Source organism: Balaenoptera musculus, chromosome 10 (genome assembly GCF_009873245.2).
Source record: "Balaenoptera musculus isolate JJ_BM4_2016_0621 chromosome 10, mBalMus1.pri.v3, whole genome shotgun sequence".
NCBI classification, from domain to species: Eukaryota; Metazoa; Chordata; class Mammalia; order Artiodactyla; family Balaenopteridae; genus Balaenoptera; species Balaenoptera musculus.
This window is the reverse complement of record NC_045794.1, coordinates 86,491,238-86,515,338: the sequence shown is the minus strand read 5'-3', so window position 1 is coordinate 86,515,338 and position 24,101 is coordinate 86,491,238. Positions and strand designations below refer to the sequence as shown.

At 36.6% G+C, this 24,101-nt stretch overlaps 1 protein-coding gene across 3 annotated transcripts in view; it reads right to left on the bottom strand.

Moving 5' to 3' along the window:
- The window catches only part of HCFC2 (host cell factor C2), a 44,824-nt gene extending 20,731 nt beyond the window's left edge, over positions 1–24,093 (bottom strand). Inside the window, exons 1-10 of one of the 3 annotated variants that reach the window (XM_036867583.1) lie at positions 23,896–24,093; positions 23,178–23,396; positions 22,328–22,476; positions 20,693–20,853; positions 11,653–11,861; positions 10,837–10,921; positions 9,171–9,277; positions 8,878–9,066; positions 3,012–3,179; positions 2,414–2,466 (exon numbers count right to left, since the gene is read on the bottom strand). In XM_036867583.1, the coding sequence (XP_036723478.1) occupies positions 2,414–2,466; positions 3,012–3,179; positions 8,878–9,066; positions 9,171–9,277; positions 10,837–10,921; positions 11,653–11,861; positions 20,693–20,853; positions 22,328–22,476; positions 23,178–23,396; positions 23,896–24,058 (1,503 nt within the window). In that variant the 5' untranslated portion in view covers positions 24,059–24,093. The remainder of the gene's footprint in view (positions 1–2,413; positions 2,467–3,011; positions 3,180–8,877; positions 9,067–9,170; positions 9,278–10,836; positions 10,922–11,652; positions 11,862–20,692; positions 20,854–22,327; positions 22,477–23,177; positions 23,397–23,895) is intronic. The other 2 variants (XM_036867585.1, XM_036867584.1) reach the window with 2 other exon arrangements.
- Positions 24,094–24,101: the final 8 nt, after the last annotated feature.

The window sequence follows — 24,101 nt, the reverse complement described above, 5'->3', positions numbered from 1 at the left end:
CCACCTAGGCTATGGTGTTTTGTTATAGCAGGCCAAATGGGCTAAGATATCTTCCAAGCTCATTTTTAATGCCTCACTTAAACATGAAAGGATAGCCAAGCATCACCAGACATTTGATAACAGCCTCTAACGTGGAAGTCCAAGACCAAAACAAATTTTTTTAAAAGGAGCTTGAAAAAAAGAAATAATGCTGAGAGCAGAATATAACTCTATTTTTTTTAAAAAAGCATAATTCTTGAAGAGATAAGGGAAAATATTACATTCATGAAGCAAAAATAAAATGTCATAAAAGAAATAAAGAATAAGAGCAGGCTTTTAGAGATTAAATATGTGGTTGAATATATTTAAAAATTGCATAGAAGATTTATAATATAAATGAAGAAACTTTTCAGAAAGCAGAACAGAGGAAAGATAGAAAATAGAAAATAAAAAGTAAAATCAGAGGATTAGTTCAGGAGGACCATCATTCAATTAATAGGAGTTTCCAAAGAAGAGAAAGAGAATGTGGAAGGAGGAAATAATCAGTAATGAAAGCCATGAGTTTCCAGTTTCCATGACACGGCCCATTGACTGCACAGCACAGTGAATGAAGCAAAGACACACACTCTAAGGTACATCACTATTGAAATTTCAGAGAACTGGGGATTAAAACAAAAAAATTAGGTCACATATAAACGATCAGGAATCCAAGTGGCAACAGACTTCTTAACAGCAACACTGAATGCTAAAAGACAGTAGGAGAATGCCTTTCCATTTCTAAGGAAAACATTTCCAATATAGAATTCTATAACACAGCCAAGCTACCAATCAAATATGAACAGATAAAGGCATTTTCACATACGTAAGATCTCAAAAAGTTTACCTTTCATAAACCCTTTCTCAGGAAACTACTGGAGAACACCAAGAAAGAGAATGAAATGAGACCAAGAAACATGGACTCTAACACAGAAAAGAGGTAAAAGAAACTTCCAATATGAAACAAATGGAAGTTCTAATCTGACAGCTGAGTAGCAGACTTAGAGAAGAATTAGTACAGACTAGAGCATCAAGACAGAGGCCCGGGCTTCCCTGGTGGCGCAGTGGTTAAGAATCTGCCTGCCAATGCAGGAGACACAGGTTCAAGCCCTGGTCCGGGAAGATCCCACATGCCGCGGAGCAACTAAGCCCATGCGCCACAACTACTGAGCCTGCGCTCTAGAGCCCACAAGCCACAACTACTGAGCCCACGCGCCGCATCTACTGAAGCCCGTGCGCTCTAGAGCCCGTGCTCTGCAACAAGAGAAGCCACCACAGCGAGAAGCCCGCGCACCGCAACGAAGAGTAGCCCCCACTCGCTGCAACTAGAAAAAGCCCACACACAGCAACAAAGACCCAACACAGCCAAAACTAATAACTAAATAAATATTTAAAAAAAAAAGACAGACGCCCTGGGATGAATGGTTCTGGGGGCAGGGGGTGGTGAAGAAAGAAAAAAGAGACTACCTTATATGTTTGAATATTTTGAGAGGAGTTTTATTATTTTATTGGAGAATCTGAGTATTAATTAATGATAGGCAAGAAGAAAACTAAGCAAATGAAAAAGTGAGGCAGTTAACAATGCCAAGAAAAACAAAAAATTACATGAAGAAGGAACAATGCTCACAGCACACTACATGGCTCGCCTATGAATATGTAATAATCACAATGTAAATATCAAATAATGATTCAACTAAAAATACTTAAAGGATGTGGGAAGAGGAAGGGGAGGAAATGGCAATATTTTAAGACATCATAAAATCTTCATCTTCCATTACTGAAGACAATTGACCTAAAACTAGAAAGTCAAGAAGTGGCAGCACAAGGATTTTATTTAAAAGCACAAAGGTAGATACCAGAAGAGAGCTAAAATATTTGAAAGTAGTTGTTTCTAGAGGCAGGATCAAGAGCAAGTAGGAGCAGAGCAGGAAACTATTGTTCTTCATTATAAACCTTGTAGTACCACCTAAATTTAAAAAAAAACCAACAAAAGCCAAACATATATATATACACACACATATATATACATATATGTGTGTGTATATATATATATATATGTGTATGTGTGTGTTTGTGTGTTTGTATTAGCCTCTGATACTATGTGTAATGAGACTTCAGTCTCTTGGCCAGGGGTTCTTAATTCAGGCTACTGTCACAATGATATACGGAGCTTTCCTTAAAAACAGAGTTACCTGGGCATCATTTTAAGATTCTGCTTCACTAGATCTGGGGAAAGGCATGGGAATCTGTGCTTGTTTGTTTTTTAATCTCAGAGGTGATTGTGATGTGCAGCCATGGTGGAGAACCCCTGTCCTAGGGTAATATGCTAAAAATATTAATAAAAATTGGGACTGTAACCATAAACATTCATTTACTGTTATAAATTTTTTCAACTTACACTGTTAGGAATGATGCTATTACTGCCTTGTCTGTGTGGGTCCATCCTGACTCCTGTAGGAATGGGAAAGTTCAGACTGATATGCTCTAAATTAGCTTCAAGAAAATACATTACAATCAAATATTTTTAAAAGTTACATATTAAAGGTTTAAAAAGTAGTATATTTATCAAAGTTTACCTGTTTTCTTAATAGTCTGCTTAATATTTAACTGAAATCCTTTTTGGAAGAACATGTAAAATTAAATTTGCTTTTACTTTCCAAGTGCCTGTTAGTTAAAAATACTTTTGAAAGAAGCTGAAATATTTAAGAAAACTAATTAAAACCATCTCCTGAAGTCAAGTAGCATGTCAGATTAAGAAAGTACATCAAAATGAACTACAGAAAAAACATTCTACCCTACATGTCTATGTATTCTACTACATCATAATGGTAATACAGTCAAGTTTCAGAGTTGAAACATAACGTATCTGATTTACCAGGCAGGAAACATCATAGCATAAAATTTCTTAAACCAGGTCTAATCACAGGCTTTTCTACACTATCTTTTTTTCGCGAAACATATGAGCATACACGCTTTAAGTGTGAAAATTATGTTACCTTGCATATTTGGTGTTGCTGAAGAATCTGATGACACAGCTTGGTACGGCAAGTCTGTATTCAACTGCAAAAGATAGCCTTCAACTGTAGGCACTTCATCCCATTTGACATGAAAAGAGTTGGTAGTGGCTTTGATCAGTTGTACTTGTGATGGTGCCGGTGGTTTCTCTAAAGAACAATATTCGTATTATGTATTAAAGTTTCAAATGTATCAATAGTTTGCCTATATAGCTTGTGGACCTGGAGTTCTGAAAACATCAGCAATGAATATTTCATCTGTTTACTAAGAGGAAAAAATTTACTCAGATAAACATAGCTATAGTAGGTCAAATGAAAATAATTTGGAGTTCTGATTTTATTTATTTATCTAATTCCTTATATGAATAAATCTATAAACAAAATAATTTAGTTCCAAGCTGAGTCATCAAATTAAAAAAAAAAATTTAATCCTAGAAGTGGGGGGAAAAACCAAGTACTTTATAGTTACAGCTATGCTATTTTAGCTTCTTTGTAAGTTTTTAATTTTATGACCCAATTTTGAGCCAACAGCATACATGTTAGAAATACTGCTAATGTTAGCAAAAATTATTTGGACATGATATCTTGGAAAAACTTCTTTGAAGTAACTTCTTTGAAGTTAATACCTTCTTATCAAAACTTGTACTAACCAGGGCTTCCCTGGTGGCGCAGTGGTTAGGAATTCGCCTGCCAATGCAGGGAACACGGGTTCGAGCCCTGGCCTGGGAAGATTCCACATGCCGCAGAGCAACTAAGCCCGTGCGCCACAACTACTGAGCCTGTGCTCTAGAGCTCACGTGCCACAACTACTGAACCCGCGTGCCACAACTACTGAAGCCCGCACGCCTAGAGCCCATGCTCCACAACAAGAGAAGCCACCGCACCACAACGAAGAGTAGCCCCCGCTCGCCCCAACCAGAGAAAGCCTGCGCACAGCAACAAAAACCCAATGCAGCCAAAAAGAAAAAAAATTAAAAAACAAACAAACAAACAAAAAACTTGTACTAACCAAAACAGGTAATTATTTTGGCATAAAATACTACCAACATTTCTAAAACAATAACAATCATAGACTATTAGAACTGGAAAAAAGGACCTAAGATTATTTCTATAATATCCCTGTCTTCTTTTTGTTTACCTATCAAATTAGGGAACTCACAAATCCCAAGGCAGTACACTCCATCTCTGGACAGTTATATAAGAAAATGTATTTTTCTAGTGAGTTGAAATCTATACACTATAATTTAATGTTTATAGAACAAGTCTAATATCTATCTCTTTGTATCTTTTAGAGTAGGGGTCAGCAAACTATGGCTCATGGGCCAGATCCAGTCTGTGCCTATTTTTGTAAATAAAGTTTCACTGAAATATAGCTATGCTCATTTGTTTAGGTATTGTCTATGACTCCTTTTATGCTACAACGGTAGAGGTGAGTAGGTGTAACAGAGACCTTATGGCCCACAATGCTTAAAATATTTACTCTCTGGGTCTTTACAAAAACAGTCTAATGACCCTGTTTTAGAGGATAATTAAGCCTAGTTCCTCCAACTATTCCCATGTAAATTCCTCCACGATCCTATTCACAATCCAGTTTATTTATGTCTTTCAAAGTAAGGCAACCCATACCTGAACAAAAGCAGAGAATAAGAAGACAAGTCCAGGAGGTAAACCACCCACATAACAGAAGTTACATGAAGAAAAATAGAGAAAGCAGAAGGGTGTAAATCAGTGAAATAAACTGAGAATTCCCACAACTGAAGAACATGAATTTCCAGACTGAAAGGGCCCACTGAGTACTCAACACAAGGGATTAAAAATAGACACACAACAAGACACATCATCATAAAATTTAAGAACAGTAGGGACAAAGAAAAAATCCTAAAAGCTATCAGGGGAAAGGTCACATTTAAAAGGACCAAAAATCAGAAGTGGTTTAGATTCTCAACAAAAACACTTGAAGTTTGAATATAATATAACAACTTTCAAAAAAATTTTTTCCCAGCTTTCAAAATTCTGAAGGATAATGACTTCCAATATAGAATTCTATTTCCGCTCAAACTGCCAATTCAGTGGGAAGGAAGACTGAACTTATTTTTAAACAATGCAAGATCTCAAAATAAATTTATCACCTATGCACCTTTTCCTGGGATGTGTTCTACAAAAATGAGGATGTAAACTAACAAAGGGAAAAATATGAGATCCAGGAAAAAGGGAATCCGGCACAGGTGAGAGGCAAAAGATACCCCCAGAAAGATGATGAAGGGAGACTCCAAGATGATAGGTGTGCTCAGTTTGTGGAAGGCAATCATCCCAAATTGGAGGAGGAGAAATTTCTTCAAGATGAGGAAATTTGATAGAATATCTGATGCATCTAACCATAATGAGAGAAGATTTAAACAAATGAGAGCATAGATTGAATTAGTGGTAAATACATACAAATCTAAAACAAACAAAGTGACCATTACTAATCGATGGCAAACAAAAAATATTCACAGTATTCTACATAGTTCACCTGTGAATAGCATTTATATGGTTATAATGTAAACACTGAACACTCATCTAACAAAATTATGGTGTAATCAATCATACTCAGAGAGTAGGGGTTAGGGAAGGTGCATAGGAGAGAGGGGAGGAGTGGTGGGAAGAAGAGAGAAATCCTTAACTTCCACGGTAGAAAGTGAGCATATTATGCCTAAACTGAAAAAAAATTAAAGTAACATATTCACGCTATATGGAGAATTGATAGTAAATACCATAAGAACTGTTTAACAGAGCTGAAAGCACATGCTTGTGAAGCAAGGAAAATGGGAGGAAAGTGTGAGCAAAAGACTGCTATTTTTCATAAAAAACCGTTACGGAAGTATATTAATCTTTATATGAACTCAAATGCACAAAACTTAACTAAAAGTGAAGAAAGGCAAGATGAAGAACTCTATCCCCCTCCCTTGCCCAAACTGAGGCCAAGTTATCACAAGGAAAAGCAAAATCTAAATTTTGCCTTTATGATAGTGGCCATGATTACTTTTAGATAGATATACCTGTCCACAGCCTTTTATGGAAAGGTTTATGGAAAAACTGGCCATTCAGAGACAATGATTTTTAATCTTTTAAAAGTCACAGATCTCTTAAAGAATCTGGTTAAAGTGACGTATTTGCTACTGAGAAAAATTTATATGTGCACATTTTTCTTCTAATCGCAGAGACTGATTAGAAGCTTATCCTTGGACTTCAGCTCATAATTCCCAATTTCAAAGATGAATCAGTAAGTTCAATTTTCTATATTTTTTCCTACTTGCTAGTATGTACTTCTTGCATAGAAAGCATTTAGTCTCCAACTTAATGTTCCATTTATTACTTTTTCAAGTATCTTAATTTTAAAATTAAACTTTCTACATTATAAAAGCAATGCATGCTACTGTAGAAAATACAGATAAGAGAGAAAACCTTTTAAAAAAATGTATAATCTCACCTCTTAGATAATACTTTGGTACACAGTATATCCTTCCAGATTTTTCTGTTTATACACTTAAAAGAAAAACTGGAATCATAGGTATGTTTTTTTTTTTTTTTAAACTTTTATTTATTATGTTTATTTTTGGCTGTGTTGGGTCTTCGTTTCTGTGTGAGGGCTTTCTCCAGTTGCGGCGAGTGGGGGCCATTCTTCATCGCGGTGCGCGGGCCTGTCACTATCGCGGCCTCTCTTGTTGCGGAGCAGAGGCTCCAGACGCTCAGGCTCAGTAGTTGTGGCTCACGGGCCCAGTTGCTCCGCGGCATGTGGGATCTTCCCAGACCAGGGCTCGAACCCGTGTCCCCTGCATTGGCAGGCAGATTCTCAACCACTGCGCCACCAGGGAAGCCCCATAGGTATGTTTTATAATCTGCTTTTCTCATAAAACAACACATACTACGTCTTCAGATCTGATTTCTCTACTGGCTTCCAGACTTCTTTATTCCCTCAATTGCCTACTTGATCTCCTTATTTCAAACTTAGCAGGGTTTAAATGGAACTTTTCATTTTCTCCACAAGCCTGTTTTCTCCGCAATTTTCCCATCTCAGTAAATGGAAATACCACCAAATTATTCAAGCTAAAAACTTCATCCTTCTTTCCTCTCTTTCTGTCATCTGCCATACCCAATTCATCAGTCGGTTCTGTCAACAAGAACTCCAAAATACGTCCTGAATTTATCCATTTCTCCCCATCTCCACTGTCACCACTAGAGTTGAAGACTTCTTTGACCACTGCAAAAGCCTCCTTTTGTCTCGGTGTACTTTTGCCCCCTTCAATTTAGTTTCCACACAAGTGCAGTGACCATTCCAAGATGTACACATCTCTCCTTCAAACTAATAAATAACCTACCATGTATTTTTAAAGATTTAATCTCTACCATGGTGTTCCAGGTCCTACATGATCTGTCCCATGATCACCACTCTAATCTCCATTCCTATACTCTCTTTAACTCAGCTCAAATCTGTTGCCAAACACGCTAAGTATTCCCATCTCAGGGCCCTCATACTTGCTTTTCATTCTTCCTGCAGTGTCCCCACTCCCCCACGCCCCACCCCCAAACAGGCTTTTTACATGGGTAGCACCTTCTCATCATTTGGACTACATCTCGAATGCCATGTCACCCTTTCCTGGCTACCCATTCTGAAGTAGTCACCCCACCCCACCTCATTCCTAGTACCTCTCATCACTATCTCATTGTTCTATCTTACTGTGTTCACATGCTTACACAAAACTAAACTTATTTTGTTACTTTGTTTGACTATTGCCCATCATCCTCCTGCCCTCACGCTCTCTTAGAATGTAAGTTCTTTGACAGTAGGGATATTATCAGTCTTATTCAATACTGTACTCTCAGCATTTGGAAAAATTCCTGTACACAGCTGTCAACCAATAAATATTTATTGAAAAATGGACGTGAGTTCCATATTAAAAAATGTTTTTGGTGTTATAAAACTTTAAAAAAAAATCTTTTTATCTTGGAATAATTTCAGATTTATAGAAGAATTGCAGAGTTCCCATATACCCTTTACTCAGTATCCCCTAATGCTAATACATTTGTTAAAACTAAGAAATTAACATTGGAGTAACACTATGTATTAACTAAACTACGGACTATTCAGATTTCACCAGTTTTTCAATTAATGGCTTTTGTTCTAGGATTTAATCTAGGGTATCACCTTACATTTAGTCATCACATCTCCTTAGTCTCCTCCAATCTGTGACAATTTCTCAGTCTTTCCTTGCTTTTCATCACTTTGAAACTTTTGAAGAGTACTGTTCACATATTCTGCAAAATATCTAGAATGTTCCTCAATTTGGGTTTGTCTGATATGTTCTCATATTTAGAATGGTGTTATGCATTTTGGGGAAAAGTACCACAGAGGTGAAGTTTCTTCTTATCACATGATATGGGAGGCGGGGGTAAATGATATCAACATGACTTAATCACTAGTGATACTGACCTTGATTACTTAAGATGATGTTTGCCAGGTTTCTACAGTGCAAAGCTACTAGTTTTCCCTTTCCGTACTCTATTCTTTGGAAGGGAGTCACTAAATCTATTCTAAACTCAAGGAGAGGGAAATTAAGAAATTCCCCTATAATGGGAAGGATCTACATATATCATTTCTTCCATTCATTTTCAATTACTGGGTTGGCCAAAAAGTTCATTTGGGCTTTTCATAAGCACTTATGGAAAATCCGAATGAACTTTTTGGCCAACCCAACATGAAAGAGAAGAGGAGAGGCAGTGGCTTTGCAGTAAGTCTCAAAAGACAGACATCATTTGATTATTTATTTATCTAAAGGAAAAACTGTATTTGTTAAATACTCTTACCTACCAGTATCAAGATACCAAAGATCCTTGCAGCAAACTTGACTATTCAGTGCTTTTTTGTAGCCATCTCTTCCACTCCAAAAATACAATCGAGTGCCAATTGCAACAGCACAGTGTCCAGCTCTTGGTCTTGGTCTTGCATTTTTTTTGTCTTCTTGAGAATCTGATACTAGGGTGGTCCATTCTGCTGTATCTAAAGACAGAAATATCCATGACTAATCTACTTTTCTTAAAGGACAAAATAACAAAAGTTATTTTATTAATAAACTTTATTTTAATAACTCTTAAAAGACTCACCAAGATTTAAGTAAGAAAATGAACTGGTACATCTCCATTCACAATCATGAGGTGAAGTCTCAATATTTTCCCCCTTATGTGGAACCCATCCACCAAAGATGTACATCCTGAACAACAAAAAAAGAAAACATAAAGTAGCTGGTTTTTTTCCTAAAGCTTTAATTTTATTTTTTAGATTTAAAATGCTAAGAATAGACGAATTTCTTTCTTCTTGACTCAAAGTTTCAGGACTAATAAATCACTTATCACTGTCAAGGTAATGGAAATACGACAGTGAATAAAGTGGTCTTCTTTCAAGAGTTTATAATTTTATGAAGCAATACAGAATCAAAATTATTTCTCTCTGGCAAGTTATTTAAAGTGGGAAATATTTCAATTATAATACATTTGAAAATCAATATTGTATGCAATATACTAAGGGTTACCTCAGCCAGAAGGATACTCAAATGATCTATGACATCCAAAGTTAAATTTAGAATTGTATGTGTATAGTAACCAAAGAGAATTAAGTTTCATATAACTTTGGTCACTGATATCATCAAATAAAAAACATTAGACTATGTTCCTCAGGGCCCTAAGGGTTCCCGAGACATGCCCGATGGCTGCTGAAGAAGAAAGGCTCATCAGGAAGAGCTTAGGCCACGTAGCCTCATGTCAACCAGAGAAGCTCTATTTTTTTAAAATCTATTTTATATAGTAGAGTTCCAATGGAAAAACCACATGTTATAAAAAGGTTCTGCTGTTTAAAAAAATGAATATCTTATTAGATGTTGTTTATGGCTATTTTTTAAGAAGAACTAATGAGGTTCTAAATTACAACTAGTTGTTTCCTAAAACATTACTTTTAAGGTAAAGTCCCTACACAGGTAAATACTTACTTAAATTCTATTTAAACAATATTCCTAATTCTGGCCCAATGTTGCACAAACAAGGGAACTTGTTGATAGTAACAGCTAACCTTTATGGAGTGCTCTCTATGTATCAGGCACTGTTTGAAGCATTTTACATGTATTAATTCACTCAATCCTCATGACAGCCTTGTGAAGGAGGTTTTACTATTATCCACATTTTATACTTGAGGAAACTGAGGTACAGATAAAGTTTCCTTGCCCCAGAACAGATAGGACAAGTATCAAAGCTCAGACCTGAACTCGGGCAATCTGGTTACAGAGTCCACATTCTATCCATTAACACCATCCAAAGTATAATCATTGAGCACAGACACTGAATACACACCTGGGTACAAATCAATATGTGAAAAATATGTAAAATATGTAAAAAGAAACAGTGAGTTAGGTGTGTCAAATCTGTTGATGGAGGACAGATCAGTTTGACAACACTCTACCTTACACTTATGTAATACCTACTCTGTGCATATTGTAAGGAATGTGAAGAAGTAAAAGAGGCAGCATGACAAGAAAATGGTAAGTATTTTGGCCCTTATGGGCATATTACTTTATGCCCAGTAAAGTAAATACTTACTTTATGCACAGTAAGTATTTTAGCTCCTGTGGGCATATTACTTTATCTTCACTAAGCACAATCAAACATTATTAAATCACTTTCAAGAAACTAGCAGCATCACTCTTCTTTGTACCTATCTTTCTTAAGTTTGTTAAAAAGAAAAAAAAAAAAAGAAAGACTAAAAAACAGAAAAACACCATACTTATTTCCTATAACACTGGCTGTATGAAGGCTTCGTGGAAGTGGCACTGTCCCTTTAGTTTCTGGTTTTGACCATGACATAGTTTCTAAAAGTAAAAAGAAGTATATTAGCAACTTAATCTAATAATAGCAAATTATTTCAACTTACAGAATTTTAAAAAAAAGGACTTACAAAAATGAAGCAAAAGAGTTTCAAAACCATTACTTGAATTTCATCTTAAAATAAACATTTCCAGCTGACATAAATTGCCAATGACAGAAATCTATTTACACTTGAATGTTAGTATTTGTAATGGAGAGGTGTATTTAGGGTGCTACCAATTTTGAATTAAAACCAGATAAAGGATTTTAACATTTTAAGTAAGAGCATATTGTGTAGAAGACACTCAGAAGTGGGAGCGCACATACCCTCCAAATATTCATTCCTACGATCCCTTAAAATAGCTATGCAAGGAGGTTTTTCACTGACCAGCAGTAACATTACTAGTGCCACATTTCCTGTAGACAGAGTAACCACATAAATTCAATCATCCTCAACTGGGACATCTCACAGAGTGAAAGGGGTACTATTGATAATTACGTGGGACAATAAGCATAAACCAGGACCATCCAAGGCAAACCAGAATATATGGTGACCTGACTTATAGGGAGCCCAGGAGAGTTACTGTCATAAATCAAATATTAATTTGTTCAACTTGACTGATCAGCAATCACTCATATCAAGTACAACTCAATGAAAAATATTTTTCAAAGCAATTTTTATATTTGTCTTTATCAATCATAATGAATTCCTGAGCCTGCATGAACTTAAGCTTACCTAAGTCAAGTTGCCATAGGTCATCAAGGCGAGCACCACACATTCCACCAAAAACATACATTTTAGGACTTCCAGAATCTCTTCTGCAATATATAACAGCTGTGTGGGATTCTCTTGGAGAAGGCACAATCCCTTTAGTCACTGGAATGCTCCAACCCACAACACCAGAACCATGCTGTAGCTCCAACTCATAGAAATCATTTAAATATCTAGGATATAATGAATGAAATTAAAACATTAACATGATATACACTTTTTATTTGCTTTTTGTTTCTATTTATAAAAATAATATATGCTTATTCATATAATACAGAAAGCCATTAGAAGAGCAGAAACCCCATAACTCATTCATTCAACATGCATTTATCAAACACTACTGTGTACCAGCCACTCCTGTGGGATCAGTAGTGAACAGAAGAGATTAAAAAAATTCCTGCCATCATTTAGCCAGCACTCTTGTCCATGACAATACCGTGAAGGTTTCAAAACATAGCTGCAAATTCCCTGACACTCTTCCCATGAGGAGGTAGGGTCTATGTCTCCTCCCTTTGGTGCTAGGCAGGTTGTGACTGCTTCGGCTAATAGAGTGTGGTGAAATGACACTATGTGACTTCTGGGGCTCAGTCACAGAAGGCCAATGCAGCTTCACTATAGAACACTTGCACTTGGAATCCTGAACCTCCATGAAAGTCCAACTGTCACAAAACCACCATCTGGAGAGGACACAAGTAGGCATGCAGGATGACAGTCCCAGTTGAGTTCATCCTTCAGCCATCTCAGCTGAGGCATCAGACATGGCAGTGACCACTGAAGCCTTCCCATCTGAGGGCCTAGTCATCACTGCTGTGTCCTGTATGAATTCCCAATATACAGAATCCACGAGGACAATAAAATGGTTGCTATTTTGCATCACTAACATTTGGGGCAGTTTATTACATGGTACTAGATAACCAGAACAATCACTATTGACAATAATTAGTAAATACCCCTTCAGACCTCTCTCTCTATGGATACCCACATATGTATAAGCAAGATATACTACAAATGTTGCTTTGCAACTTTTTTTCTTTTTAAATTTTCACTCTATAATGTCATAGCAATGTCCTACATAGCTTTTTTACTCTAGAAATTGGCATGAAACTTCTCATCTACGACATGGATGTTTTCAATGTTTTGAGCAAAGTGACATTTGTAAGAATCTATCTCTCAATAAATTGAGTAATCAAATTATTACTCAAATATGAGGGCAAAATTAAACATTTTAGAACATATAAAACTGCAAAGTTTAGCCATATAATTGTTTTGTGAAAAAACGATGCTAGATCATCCAGGAAAAATAAAAAGAAATCCAAGAAAGAATACACTGAATAAAAGAAATGGTTGTGCAAAGAAACTAGTAATTTATAATTAAATTTAAATTGATGTTGATAACCGTGGCTGTGAGGTCTAAATAATCACTGGGAAAGACTGACCAAAAAATTAATTTCTTAACATTACTGTAGTCTGGAATAAGATTCACGACTCTATGAAACATATGTAAAAAGGGAGTAAGCAAAAAAAGGCTAAAGAAAAAGACAGTAATCTATTTCCAAAGAGGACAAGGCATCTTCAGTTTAAATGTGTGTGATGATTTCCAAGCAACTAAGGGAAGCACAGAATTAGCATGTATAATTTTCAAATCATTAGAAGGAAAGAAAGAATCAAAGAAAAACAATAAATCAAGAAAAAGGAAGGAGAAGGAAAAAAAGCAAAGCATAGTCTACGGAAATAAGATGGCTAGGGAAAAAAAACAACTATAAACAATGTCAAAAGAGAAGAGAAAAACTGAAAAAATTTAGTAAACATCACAGAATTTTCTTAATATAAAGAGCTCCTAAGAAATCAAGATAATGACCAATCACACAACAGACATAGGTAAAAGGATATAAACAGGTAGTTCACAAAACAGGAAATAAAAATTATATAAATATATAAACACACATACACATACACAAATATTCAACCTCATCACAATTTTTACAAACCTAGCAAAGGCAGGGAAAGGGGTGTGGAGAAGCAACAACAAGCAGAGTAGATGGAAGACATAAAATTACAAGGGCAGGAAAAAACTTCCTTATTTTAAGACAAAGTCTCTTGGAGATAGGGAGTATGCAGGGGAAACAAAAGAACCCCAAATCCAACTATAAGCTATTAATAGCAGGATGATATTAAAACTATTTAACAACTGATATGGCATAGAGTTAAACAGATCAGAACGAATCCCAGCCAGTATGCTATACCAGTGCATACTAGTTAATTGTTAGTCCTATTTACATAAGTCTATAACAAAATAATACACACAGGTTGAAATTATATACGTAAGGAGCAAAACACAAATTCACAATCACACTGGGAGATTTTAACATGTCATTCAGAAGTTATGACCTACACCCACAGGATAAAAAAGCTTTGAATAATAATTTAAAACACTGATTTAATAAAGAACCTTTTAGTCAAACAGTCAAGAACTTACAATCTTTATGAACAACTATGGAATAATTACAAAAAATGACTGTGAAATAGACCACAAAAACAATCACTAAAAAGGAGAAATCCTATAGACCACATTTTTTTTTTGACCTCAATATAATAAAACTAGATATTAGCAACAATAACAAAACTTTCCATTTTGAAATTTTTCTTTTTTTTTCTTTTTTTTGGCCACACCACTCGGCTTGTGGGAACTTAGTTCCCCAACCAGGGATTGAACCCAAGTCCATGGCAGTGAAAGCCCAAGTCTTAACCACTGGACCACCAGAGAATTCCTCCATTTGGAAAATTTTAAAAATTATGCTCAACATCCATTTTTTGGTTAAAAAGAAAGAAAAAATGAATTAGCAAACTATAGATTTAAGAAAACTTCCTTATATATATGGAATCTAAAAAATACAACAAACTAGTAAATGTAACAAAAAAGAACCAGACTCACAGATATAGAGAACAAAGTAGTGGTTAGCAGTGGAGAGAGGGAAGGGGGGAGGGGCAACATAGGGGTAGGGAATTAAGAGGTACAAACTATTAGGTATAAAATAAGCTACAAGCACATACTGCACAACACAGAGAATATAGCCAACATTTTATAATTATAAATGGAGTATAACCTTAAAAAATTGTGAATCACTATACTGTACACCTGTTAGTTATGTAATATTATACAACTATACTTCATATATATATAACTTTTTTTAAAAAATTTCCTTAATCTGATCAAAGGCATAAACTAGAGACCTACAGCAAACATCACAATTAAAGATAGAAAGGTTGGGCTTCCCTGGTGGCACAGTGGTTGAGAATCTGCCTGCCAATGCAGGGGACATGGGTTCGAGCCCTGGTCTGGGAAGATCCCACATGCCGCAGAGCAGCTGGGCCCGTGAGCCACAACTGCTGAGCTTGCACATCTGGAGCCTGTGCTTCGCAACAAGAGAGGCCATGATAGTGAGAGGCCCGCGCACCGCGATGAAGAGTGGCCCCCGCTTGCCACAGCTAGAGAAAGCCCTCGCACAGAAACGAAGACCCAACACAGCCATAGATAAATAAATGGATAAATAAAAATTAAAAAAAAAAGATAGAAAGGTAAATATATTAATGAAACAGAAGAGAGTCTAGAACAAGAGCTCACAAACTTTTTCTGTAAAGAGCTAGATAGTAAATATTTTAAGCTTTGTAGGCCATAAATTCTGTCACAACTACTCAACTCTACCCTTTTAATATGAAAGCAGCCAGAGACAATATGTAAATGAATGGACATACTTGTGTTCCAATGAAACTTTACTAGCAAAAACAGGCAGCAGGCCAAATTTTGTCTACAGAGAGTAGTTTGTAACCCCTGGTCTAGAGAGTCTAGAAAAAGACCCAATTCTACGAGAACTAAGATATGACAGAGATGGGAGTTCAACACACTGTGGGGGGGGGGATTGGCTTATTTAATAAATGGTGGTGGGAGAACTGAAAATTCATTCAGAAGAAAAAGTAAAAAGCCTCATACTAGTCACAGAAATATATTCCAAATGCATTAATATTTTAAACACAAAAACAAAGCTGTGAATGTACTAGAAGAAAATATAGAAAAATTATTTTTATAGTTTTGGGACAGGAGATTCTTCCTAATAAGTAGGATACAAACCAGAAAGCCATTAAAAAGTATACTGTCATACTTGATAAAACAAAAAGGAAAACCCTTAAAAAAGCGGGGGGAGCAAAGAGAAGACTTGGGAAAAAATATTTGGAACATATAAAACGAATTACATAGAGAACTCCTAAGAATCACTAATAAAAAGAAAAACGAAAATCCATGAAAATATGATTAGAAATAATAAATGAATTCAGCAAGGTCACAGGATATAAGATCAATATACAAAGACCAAATGTATTTCTATATGCTAGCAATGAACAATCCAAAAATGAAATTAAGAAACCAAATCTATTCACAATGTCATCAAAAAGGATAAAAAGTTAGAAATAAATTTAACAAAATAAAAGCAAGATTTGTACATTGAAACCCTCAAAATACTGCTGACTGACAATAAAGAAGATCTAAATAAATGTAGAGACATTCCATGTTCATAGATTGGAAGACTCAATACTAATAAGATAGCAACTGTCCACAAATTGATCTATATAGTCAACACAATCCCTATCAAAATCCCAGAAGACCTTTTTGCAGAAATTGGCAAGTTGATCCTAAAATTTATACAGAAATATAAAGGATTCAGAATAGCTAAAACATTCTTGAAAAAAGAGTAATAAAATTTGAGAACTTTTATCTTCCTATTTCAAAACTTACTACAAAGCTACAGTAATCCAAACAGTGTGGTACTGGCATAAGGCCAGTGGAACAGAATTGAGAGTCCATAAATAAACCCTTACATTTATGGTCAACTGATTTTCAACAAAGATGCCAAAACAATACAGTAGGAAAAGGATAGTCTTTTCAACAAAAGGTGTTGGGAAAACTGGATATCTACATGTAAAAGAATGAATTTAGACAATTACTTTACCCAGGCATAAAAATTACCTCAAAATGAATCACAGATATAAATGTAAGAGCTAAAACTACAGAACTTTTAGAAGAAAATAGAGGAACAAATCTTCATAACCTTGAGACAGGCAAAGAGTTCTTAAAAAGGATGCTAAAAGTATGATCCATAAAAGAAAAAATGGATAAATTGAATTTATCAAAATTAAAATCTTTGTGCTTCAAAAGATACCATTAAGAAAATAAAAACTACAGATTGGAAGAAAATATTTGCAAATCACATATTTGATTTTTTTAAAAACAAACCTGCATGCAGAATATATAAAGAACACTTATAATTCAATAATAAGAATACAAGCAACTAAATTTTATTTTTAGGTTTATTTTATTGAAGTATAGTTGATTTACAATGTTACGTTAATTTCTGCTGTACAGCAAAGTGATTCAGTTATACATATAAATATATACATTCTTTTTCATATTCTTTTCCATTATGGTTTATCACAGGATATGGAATATAGTTCCCTGTGCTATACAGTAGAACCTTCTTGTTTATCCATTCTCTATATAATAGTTTGCATCTGCTAATCTCAAACTCCCAATCCATCCCTCCCCCACACCCCTGCCCTTGGCAACCATAAGTCTGTTCTCTATGTCTGTGAGTCTCTTTCTGTTTCATAGATAAGTTCATTTGTGTCATATTTTAGATTCCACATATAAGTGATCTCATGTGGTATTTGTCTTTCTCTTTCTGACTTACTTCACTTAGTATGATAATCTCTAAGTCCATCCATGTTGCTGCAAATGGCATTATTTCATTCTTTTTTTTATGGCTATGTAGTATTCCATTGTATATGTGTACCACATCTTCTTTATCCATTCATCTGTCTTTGGACATTTAGGTTGTTTCCATGTCTTGGCTACTGTGAATAGTGTGGCTATGAACACAGGCATGCATGTATCTTTTTGAATTATAGCTTTTTCCAGATATATGCCCAGGAATGGGACTGCTGGACCATATGACAACTCTATTTTTAGTTTTTTGTGAAACCTCCATACTGTTTTCCATAGTGGCTACACCAATTTACATTCCCACCAACAGTGTAGGAGGGTTCCCTTTTTCCCACACCCTCTCCAGCATTTGTTATTTGTAGACTTTTTAATGATGGCCATTCTGACTGGTGTGAGGTGGTACCTGATTGCAGTTTTGATTTGCATTTCTCTAATAATTAGCAATGTTCAGCATCTTTTTTTGTGCCTGTTGGTCAAGTGTATCTAACAAATGAACAGAGATTTGAATAGAAATTTCATCAAAGAAGATATATGAATGGATAAAAAGCTTATGAAAAGAAGCTCAACATCATTGGTCATTAGGGAAATGCAAATTAAAACCATAATAAGATACCACCTTATACCCACTAGGTTGGCTACAAAAAAAAAAGACAGACAATAACAAGTGTTAGCAAGGATGTGGAAAATTTGGAACACTTATACATTGCTGGTGGGAAGGTAAGATGGTAGTCACTTTGGAAAACAGTTTGGTAGTACTTAAGAAGTTAAATATAAATTTCCCACATGACTCAGCAATTCTATTACTAGGTATCTAATCAAGAGTAATGAACACATGTCCATAGAAAGACCTGTATGCAAATGATCATAACAGCATTATTCATAAAAGCCAAAAACTGGAAACAATCCAAATGTCTACCAACTGATGAACAGATAAACAAAATGTGATATATCAATACAATGGAGTATTATTCAGCAATAAAAAGGAAGAAATATTTGATACATGCTACAACATGGTTGAACCTTAAGAACATTACGCTAAGTGAAAGAAGATAAATGCACAAAAGCACTTTCATATGAAATGTTCAGAAAAGGCTAATCTACGGAGACAGAAAGTAGACTGGTAGTTGCCTGGGGATTGGTATGGGAATGGGGACTGAATGCAAATGAATAAGAAGTTTCTTTTGGAGTGATGGAAATGTTCTAGAACTGGATTGTGGTGATGGTTACATAACACTGTAAATTACTAAAAATCATTGAATTGTACATATAAAAAGGATGAATTTTATGGTATATAATATATACTTCAACTTTTAAAAATAGAAAAATAAACAAGGACCTGAACAGACAATTTCAAAAAAGGAATTGTAAATATCCAATAAGCATTGTTAATCAAGCTCATTCCTAGTTTAAAAATAAATCAAGATAAACCCATGAAATGTATTTCACCAATTATGTTGGCAAAAACTAAGAAGAGTGAGATGATTCAGTATTGCTGAGGGTATAAGGCACTCTCGTACACAGTTATTAGGAGTATAAAATAGTTCCATCTCTTTGGAGGTTGATTCAGGGGTACCTAAACAAACTTAAATGTACCCTTTGACCAACACCGTCCCCCCCCAATTCCATTTATAAGTATCAATCCTACAAAAATATTTATACATGTGCAAAAACTGTAATAGCAAAATAATGGAAATATGTAAATGTCCATCTGTAGGGGAATGGTTAAATAATTTGCATAATTCAGACTACTTTTCAGCCTTTAAAAAATAGGTCAATCCATATCTACTGCCATGTAAAGATATATTGTTAAAAGTAAAAAACAAACAAAAAACCCAAACAAGTAAACACCCAAAGTCATAAAGCAAGAAGAAAGATCTCACTTGCATAAAAAAAATACATGTCTGCATAGAATCAGATTAACGTTCCCAAATCCCCTCTCCCAGAAAGCAGAACATGTATCCTTGCATCATCGACTCAGGTCTTGGCCTTAGGGCTTGCTCTGACCAATGGAATGTCAACAGAAATGAATGTGCTAGCTTTAATCAAGGTTTTAAAAAGCATCACGTGTATCTAGTTATTCCCTCAAGCAGCATAAACTTGAGAAGCTTACCCTTGACACAACAAAAGCTAATACAATGTGTTACATGAAAAAGGTCCCAAAAGATACACATCAAACTGAATTATGTGTGCTTGCCTATGTTGGGGAACAGTAATGCTATGAGAAAGAACTTTGTATACTTTCTAGTTTCTTGAATTTTACAAGTCTGTATCTAAAAAAAATTTGTTTAATGGAAATGAAAAAAAGACATGTGCTAAAAGTAAAAGTATCTGGATTAGTGTGGTGGGATAAATTCTTTTCCTTTTCTCCAGTTTCCAATTTTTCCATGTAGTTTTAGTATATGTTATTTTTTAAAGTCTGGAGGAAAAAAAAAAAGCTAAGACTCTATTATCAGTCTAATGTAGGTAAAAAGACACATTATAATGGTGATGACAACTGCTGATATTGCTGATGGCAACTTGAAAGTCCTTTGAAAATTATGCCAATAATCTTATTTAGCAATCACAATGACACTGAAAGGTAGGTATTTAATCACTCCCATTTCACAGTGAAGGAAAACAGGCTTAGATTACTTCCACTAAAGGACACATACACGGTAAGCAGTGAATCAGAAAACAGCCTTTTGGATTTTAAACCTCCAAATCCTGAATGCTATAATGACAATGTGATCAAAACATTATGCAAAAAGAAAAGAGGCAGTGATTAATTCTGTTTGGAAAAAGGAGGAGAGAATTGGTTCTGAAAGTACTTGCTTGTGTGAACCACTCTTAACAGCTTCCTATGAGAAAAATGGAAATGACAGCCTTCATTTTATATTCAGATTTTTGTCACTAACTCTCAGAGAAATATAATTTGAAAATATCCATTTATTACTTTCCATTATCACTTATGACAACCAGAATTCATTATGGCTCAACATATACAAATATATTGCCACAAGCAGTTATATTAATATCAATTTAATAAGATGATTTCTGATCGGAAAAGGCACAGTTTTGAAAATAGATATACTCCAGGGACTAAGGAAAACACAAAATGGACACAAATTTGTTCCTGTTAGGTTTAATTGAAAATGGCTAAGCTTCATCACTTTTGATAATTAAAGATGGAAGAAATTAAATGTTCTTAATCTAAATCGTAAAATAAACATTTGGTCTGAAAAAGTGTTGGCATACCTGGGAACATTATTGTTTGAATCTTCACTTTCATTTGCCAGGCCACCAAACAAATAGCATTTGTTACCATATAAAGAGAAGCTATGTCCCAGCCGAGGACAAGGAGGTAAACCAGAAGAAGGGGGATACGGTTTCACTTTTTTCCATAACCAACGACTTGCCTAAAAAAGAGCATAAATACTCTCAGACAAAATCAGGAAAGTGCTCCTATATTGTCAATAGTGTAACATCATACCAATACATTTTAATCTGAATCCAGTAAGAACGCTTCAATAAGCTACTTTTGGGACAAATGACAAGTTAACCCGATAACTTCAGGAATTAAAATGAGTGTTCCAATAGAAATTCAGTCTAGTCTTCCATATTCACAGCTTTCCACAATGGCAAACTAAGCTTATAATAATAAACACTAGCAGTTATAAAATATTTTCCAAATGAAAAATTCAACATTATTTATAGCTTTAAGATTAAATGTAATTTATGTACTCTCACTTTTTGAAATCAGGTAATCCATGGATGGTATATATTTTAACCTTTAAATAAACATAAAGCTCATTAAAAAAAATTTTTTTTTTCTTGGCTGCCGCATGCCATGCGGCATCTTAGTTCCCCAACCAGGGATCGAACCTGTGCCCCCTGCAGTGGAAGTGCAGAGTCTTAACCACTGGACCACCAGGGAAGTCCAATATAAAGATCATTTAACAAACCAAACTCCAAAACTTATTCTCTAGCCATGGATGCTTTCTTTATCTAAAACTATTTTTGAAAAATTTTTAAATGAACTGCTTGTAAATAGGCATAATCCACCTACATCTGCCAACCACCAGATACCCTTATGATCACAGCCCTGGGAATATACAGTTCAGGGATAAAAGTCAGTTAGGGCTGTCACAGAGGGCTCTGGGTCTGGTTTATTAGAGAGTAAAATCTAGAAAGGCTATTTGAAACTGTTACCCCTTTTGTATGTACTGCCAGAAAAGGGGAAAAAAGTGATTATTAGCGTGAGGGTAACAATTTCTATAACTAAGGCAGAAGTTTTCAAAAACTTATGGTCTGGAGACCAGCAGGAGCAGGTGGGAACTTAGTAGGAATGCAAATTCTCTGTAGAGAATACTGATTCAGAAACTCTGAGGGCGGGGCCCAGCAATCCGTGTTTTCACAAACCCTCCAGGTGCTTCTGCTGCAGGCTAAAGTTAAAGAAGGACTGCACTAAGATACAAAAGCTCAAACATATAACTTGTACAACTGAGGCTAAGTAACAGGTATCTTAATGTTACAAATGTTGCACTGGGTATCGGAAAAAGACTTACATTAGAAACTTTGGCTTTGGGACTTCCCTGGTGGTCCAGTGGGTAAGACTCCGTGCTCCCAATGCAGGGGACACGGGTGTGATCCCTGGTCAGGGAACTAAGATCCCACATACCGCATGCCACAAGGCGCCGGCAAAAAAAAAAAAAAAAAAAAAAAAGGAAACTTTGGCTTTTTAGTAAAGTGGAAATGTTTTCTTTGAAGCTCTGAAATGTGAAGCTCACACTATTTTAAGCATGTTAATGAAACATTTTGCAATCTTTCAAAGAATTATGAGCAATATCATTAAAATTTCAGGTTGGGATAATAAATTTGAAATACACTTACTTGTAACTCATATAACTCATTGCTGTATCTTCCGTATTCAACCATTCCCCCAAATACTAATATTCTGGTACCATCACAGACAAATCCATGGGCAGCACAGCCTGGAGGGATGTCTCCTCTAACAGCTGGCAGGAACCACTGATTTGTAACTAGTTGCCGAAATAAAATTAAAACCAATTATAATAAACAGTTATCACAAACTATGAGTATGTACTTTTATATGAATCATTTATATCAGTGGTTCTTAATTGGGAATGATTTTGCCCCCCCAGGGACAAACAAAAAAATTACAGTTGTCAGAACTGCAGGAGGAAGGTGTTACTGGCAACTAGTGGGTAGAAGGCTGGGGATATAGGGCAGCCCCTAAAACAAACAAAATTATCCGGTTCAAATGTCAATAGTGCTGCTGTTGAAAACCCTGATCTATATCACTTAATTTCTCAACAAAAACCCTACTTGGGGAGCATCATCCTCTCCATTTTACAAGTTAAAAATCTGACACTTAGGTTCAGTTACTTTAGCGCTGATCCTTGAGCAACTGGCACAGCAAAATTCAAACCAGGTCTAACTTATTCCACAGCCAAGGTTTTTACAGTCTACCTAATTGTCGACTAACTTTTTAACTTTTTTTATGCTGGGGTGCCAGGAGGAGGAGAAGGTGAAAAAATAAAGTTTCCCCTACTCCACCATTTTATTAATTTCTAAATGACCACTACGATTAAGTTGTTTGGTCAAAGAAAAGTTATTGATCACGACATAGACCTCAAACTCATTAATTAGCCCTACACCAAGAAAACAGCTTCCTTAGGACAGCTGGCGCATTTACAAGTGGGAAAAATGAAATTCCAACCTCCTTTCTGTTCCACGGAGGTACTCAAAGTCAGGGCCTCCGCGGCCGGGGGCATTTCTGATGTGCAGCGGCGCTCAAGCCGACAGTCCTCCCCGAGCGCCGAACGGCTGAGCTTGGGCACACAGACAGGCACCGGTATCACCCACGAGCCACTTCCCCGCCAGTGAAGAGGGCTACCAACGGGGTAAGAATCTTGACTGCCAACTGCCAGGTACGGGGCTGTATTTGGGGTGAAAGTACCAGAAGGCCTCTCGTTTTCCCTCCTCATCTCCCCTATATTCCCTTCCTCCTAAGGAAGACAGGCAGGCAAAGACGGGAAAGGCCCGGAGGAGCTCTGGTTTGGAGGTGGGTTTTGACAGGGAGGGATCTCGGGGCCCCGGAGTGGGCGAGACTTCGGGAAGAGGCCCAGGCGGGTGGAAACAGTCTCTCTCGCCTACGTCCGCCAGCAGGGCTGGGGCGGGGGGGTCCGGGACCGCCTGCCCGAGGGCCGGCGCGCCCCGCTCGGGGGCCGGTTCCGCCCCGCGAACCCCGGGGAAACGGAGCTACGGACCGGGACGCTGCGGGATTGGGGCCTCCCGGCCGAGACTCGCTCCCCGCCGCCCGCCGGAGGAGGTAGTGACCCGGCGGTGACAGCTGTCAGGGCCGCGGCCGCCGCCTCGTCTCCCCTCCCCCTCCGCGGCTCCCACAGGCGGGGCCGAAGAACCGCCGCCGCGCCTACCCGTGTTGTAGACGTGCAGCTCGTCGGCGATGCCCTCGTTGCCCCCTCCAAAGATGATCATCAGCTCCCGGATGGCCACCGCTCGGTGTCCGTGCCGGGCGCGGGGGACCGGCCCCGTAAAGGAGGAAACCCGCCTCCAGTTGAGGAGGCTGGGAGCCGCCATCTTCCCAACCCCCGCCCCTCTGTCCACAATGCACCGCGCCTGC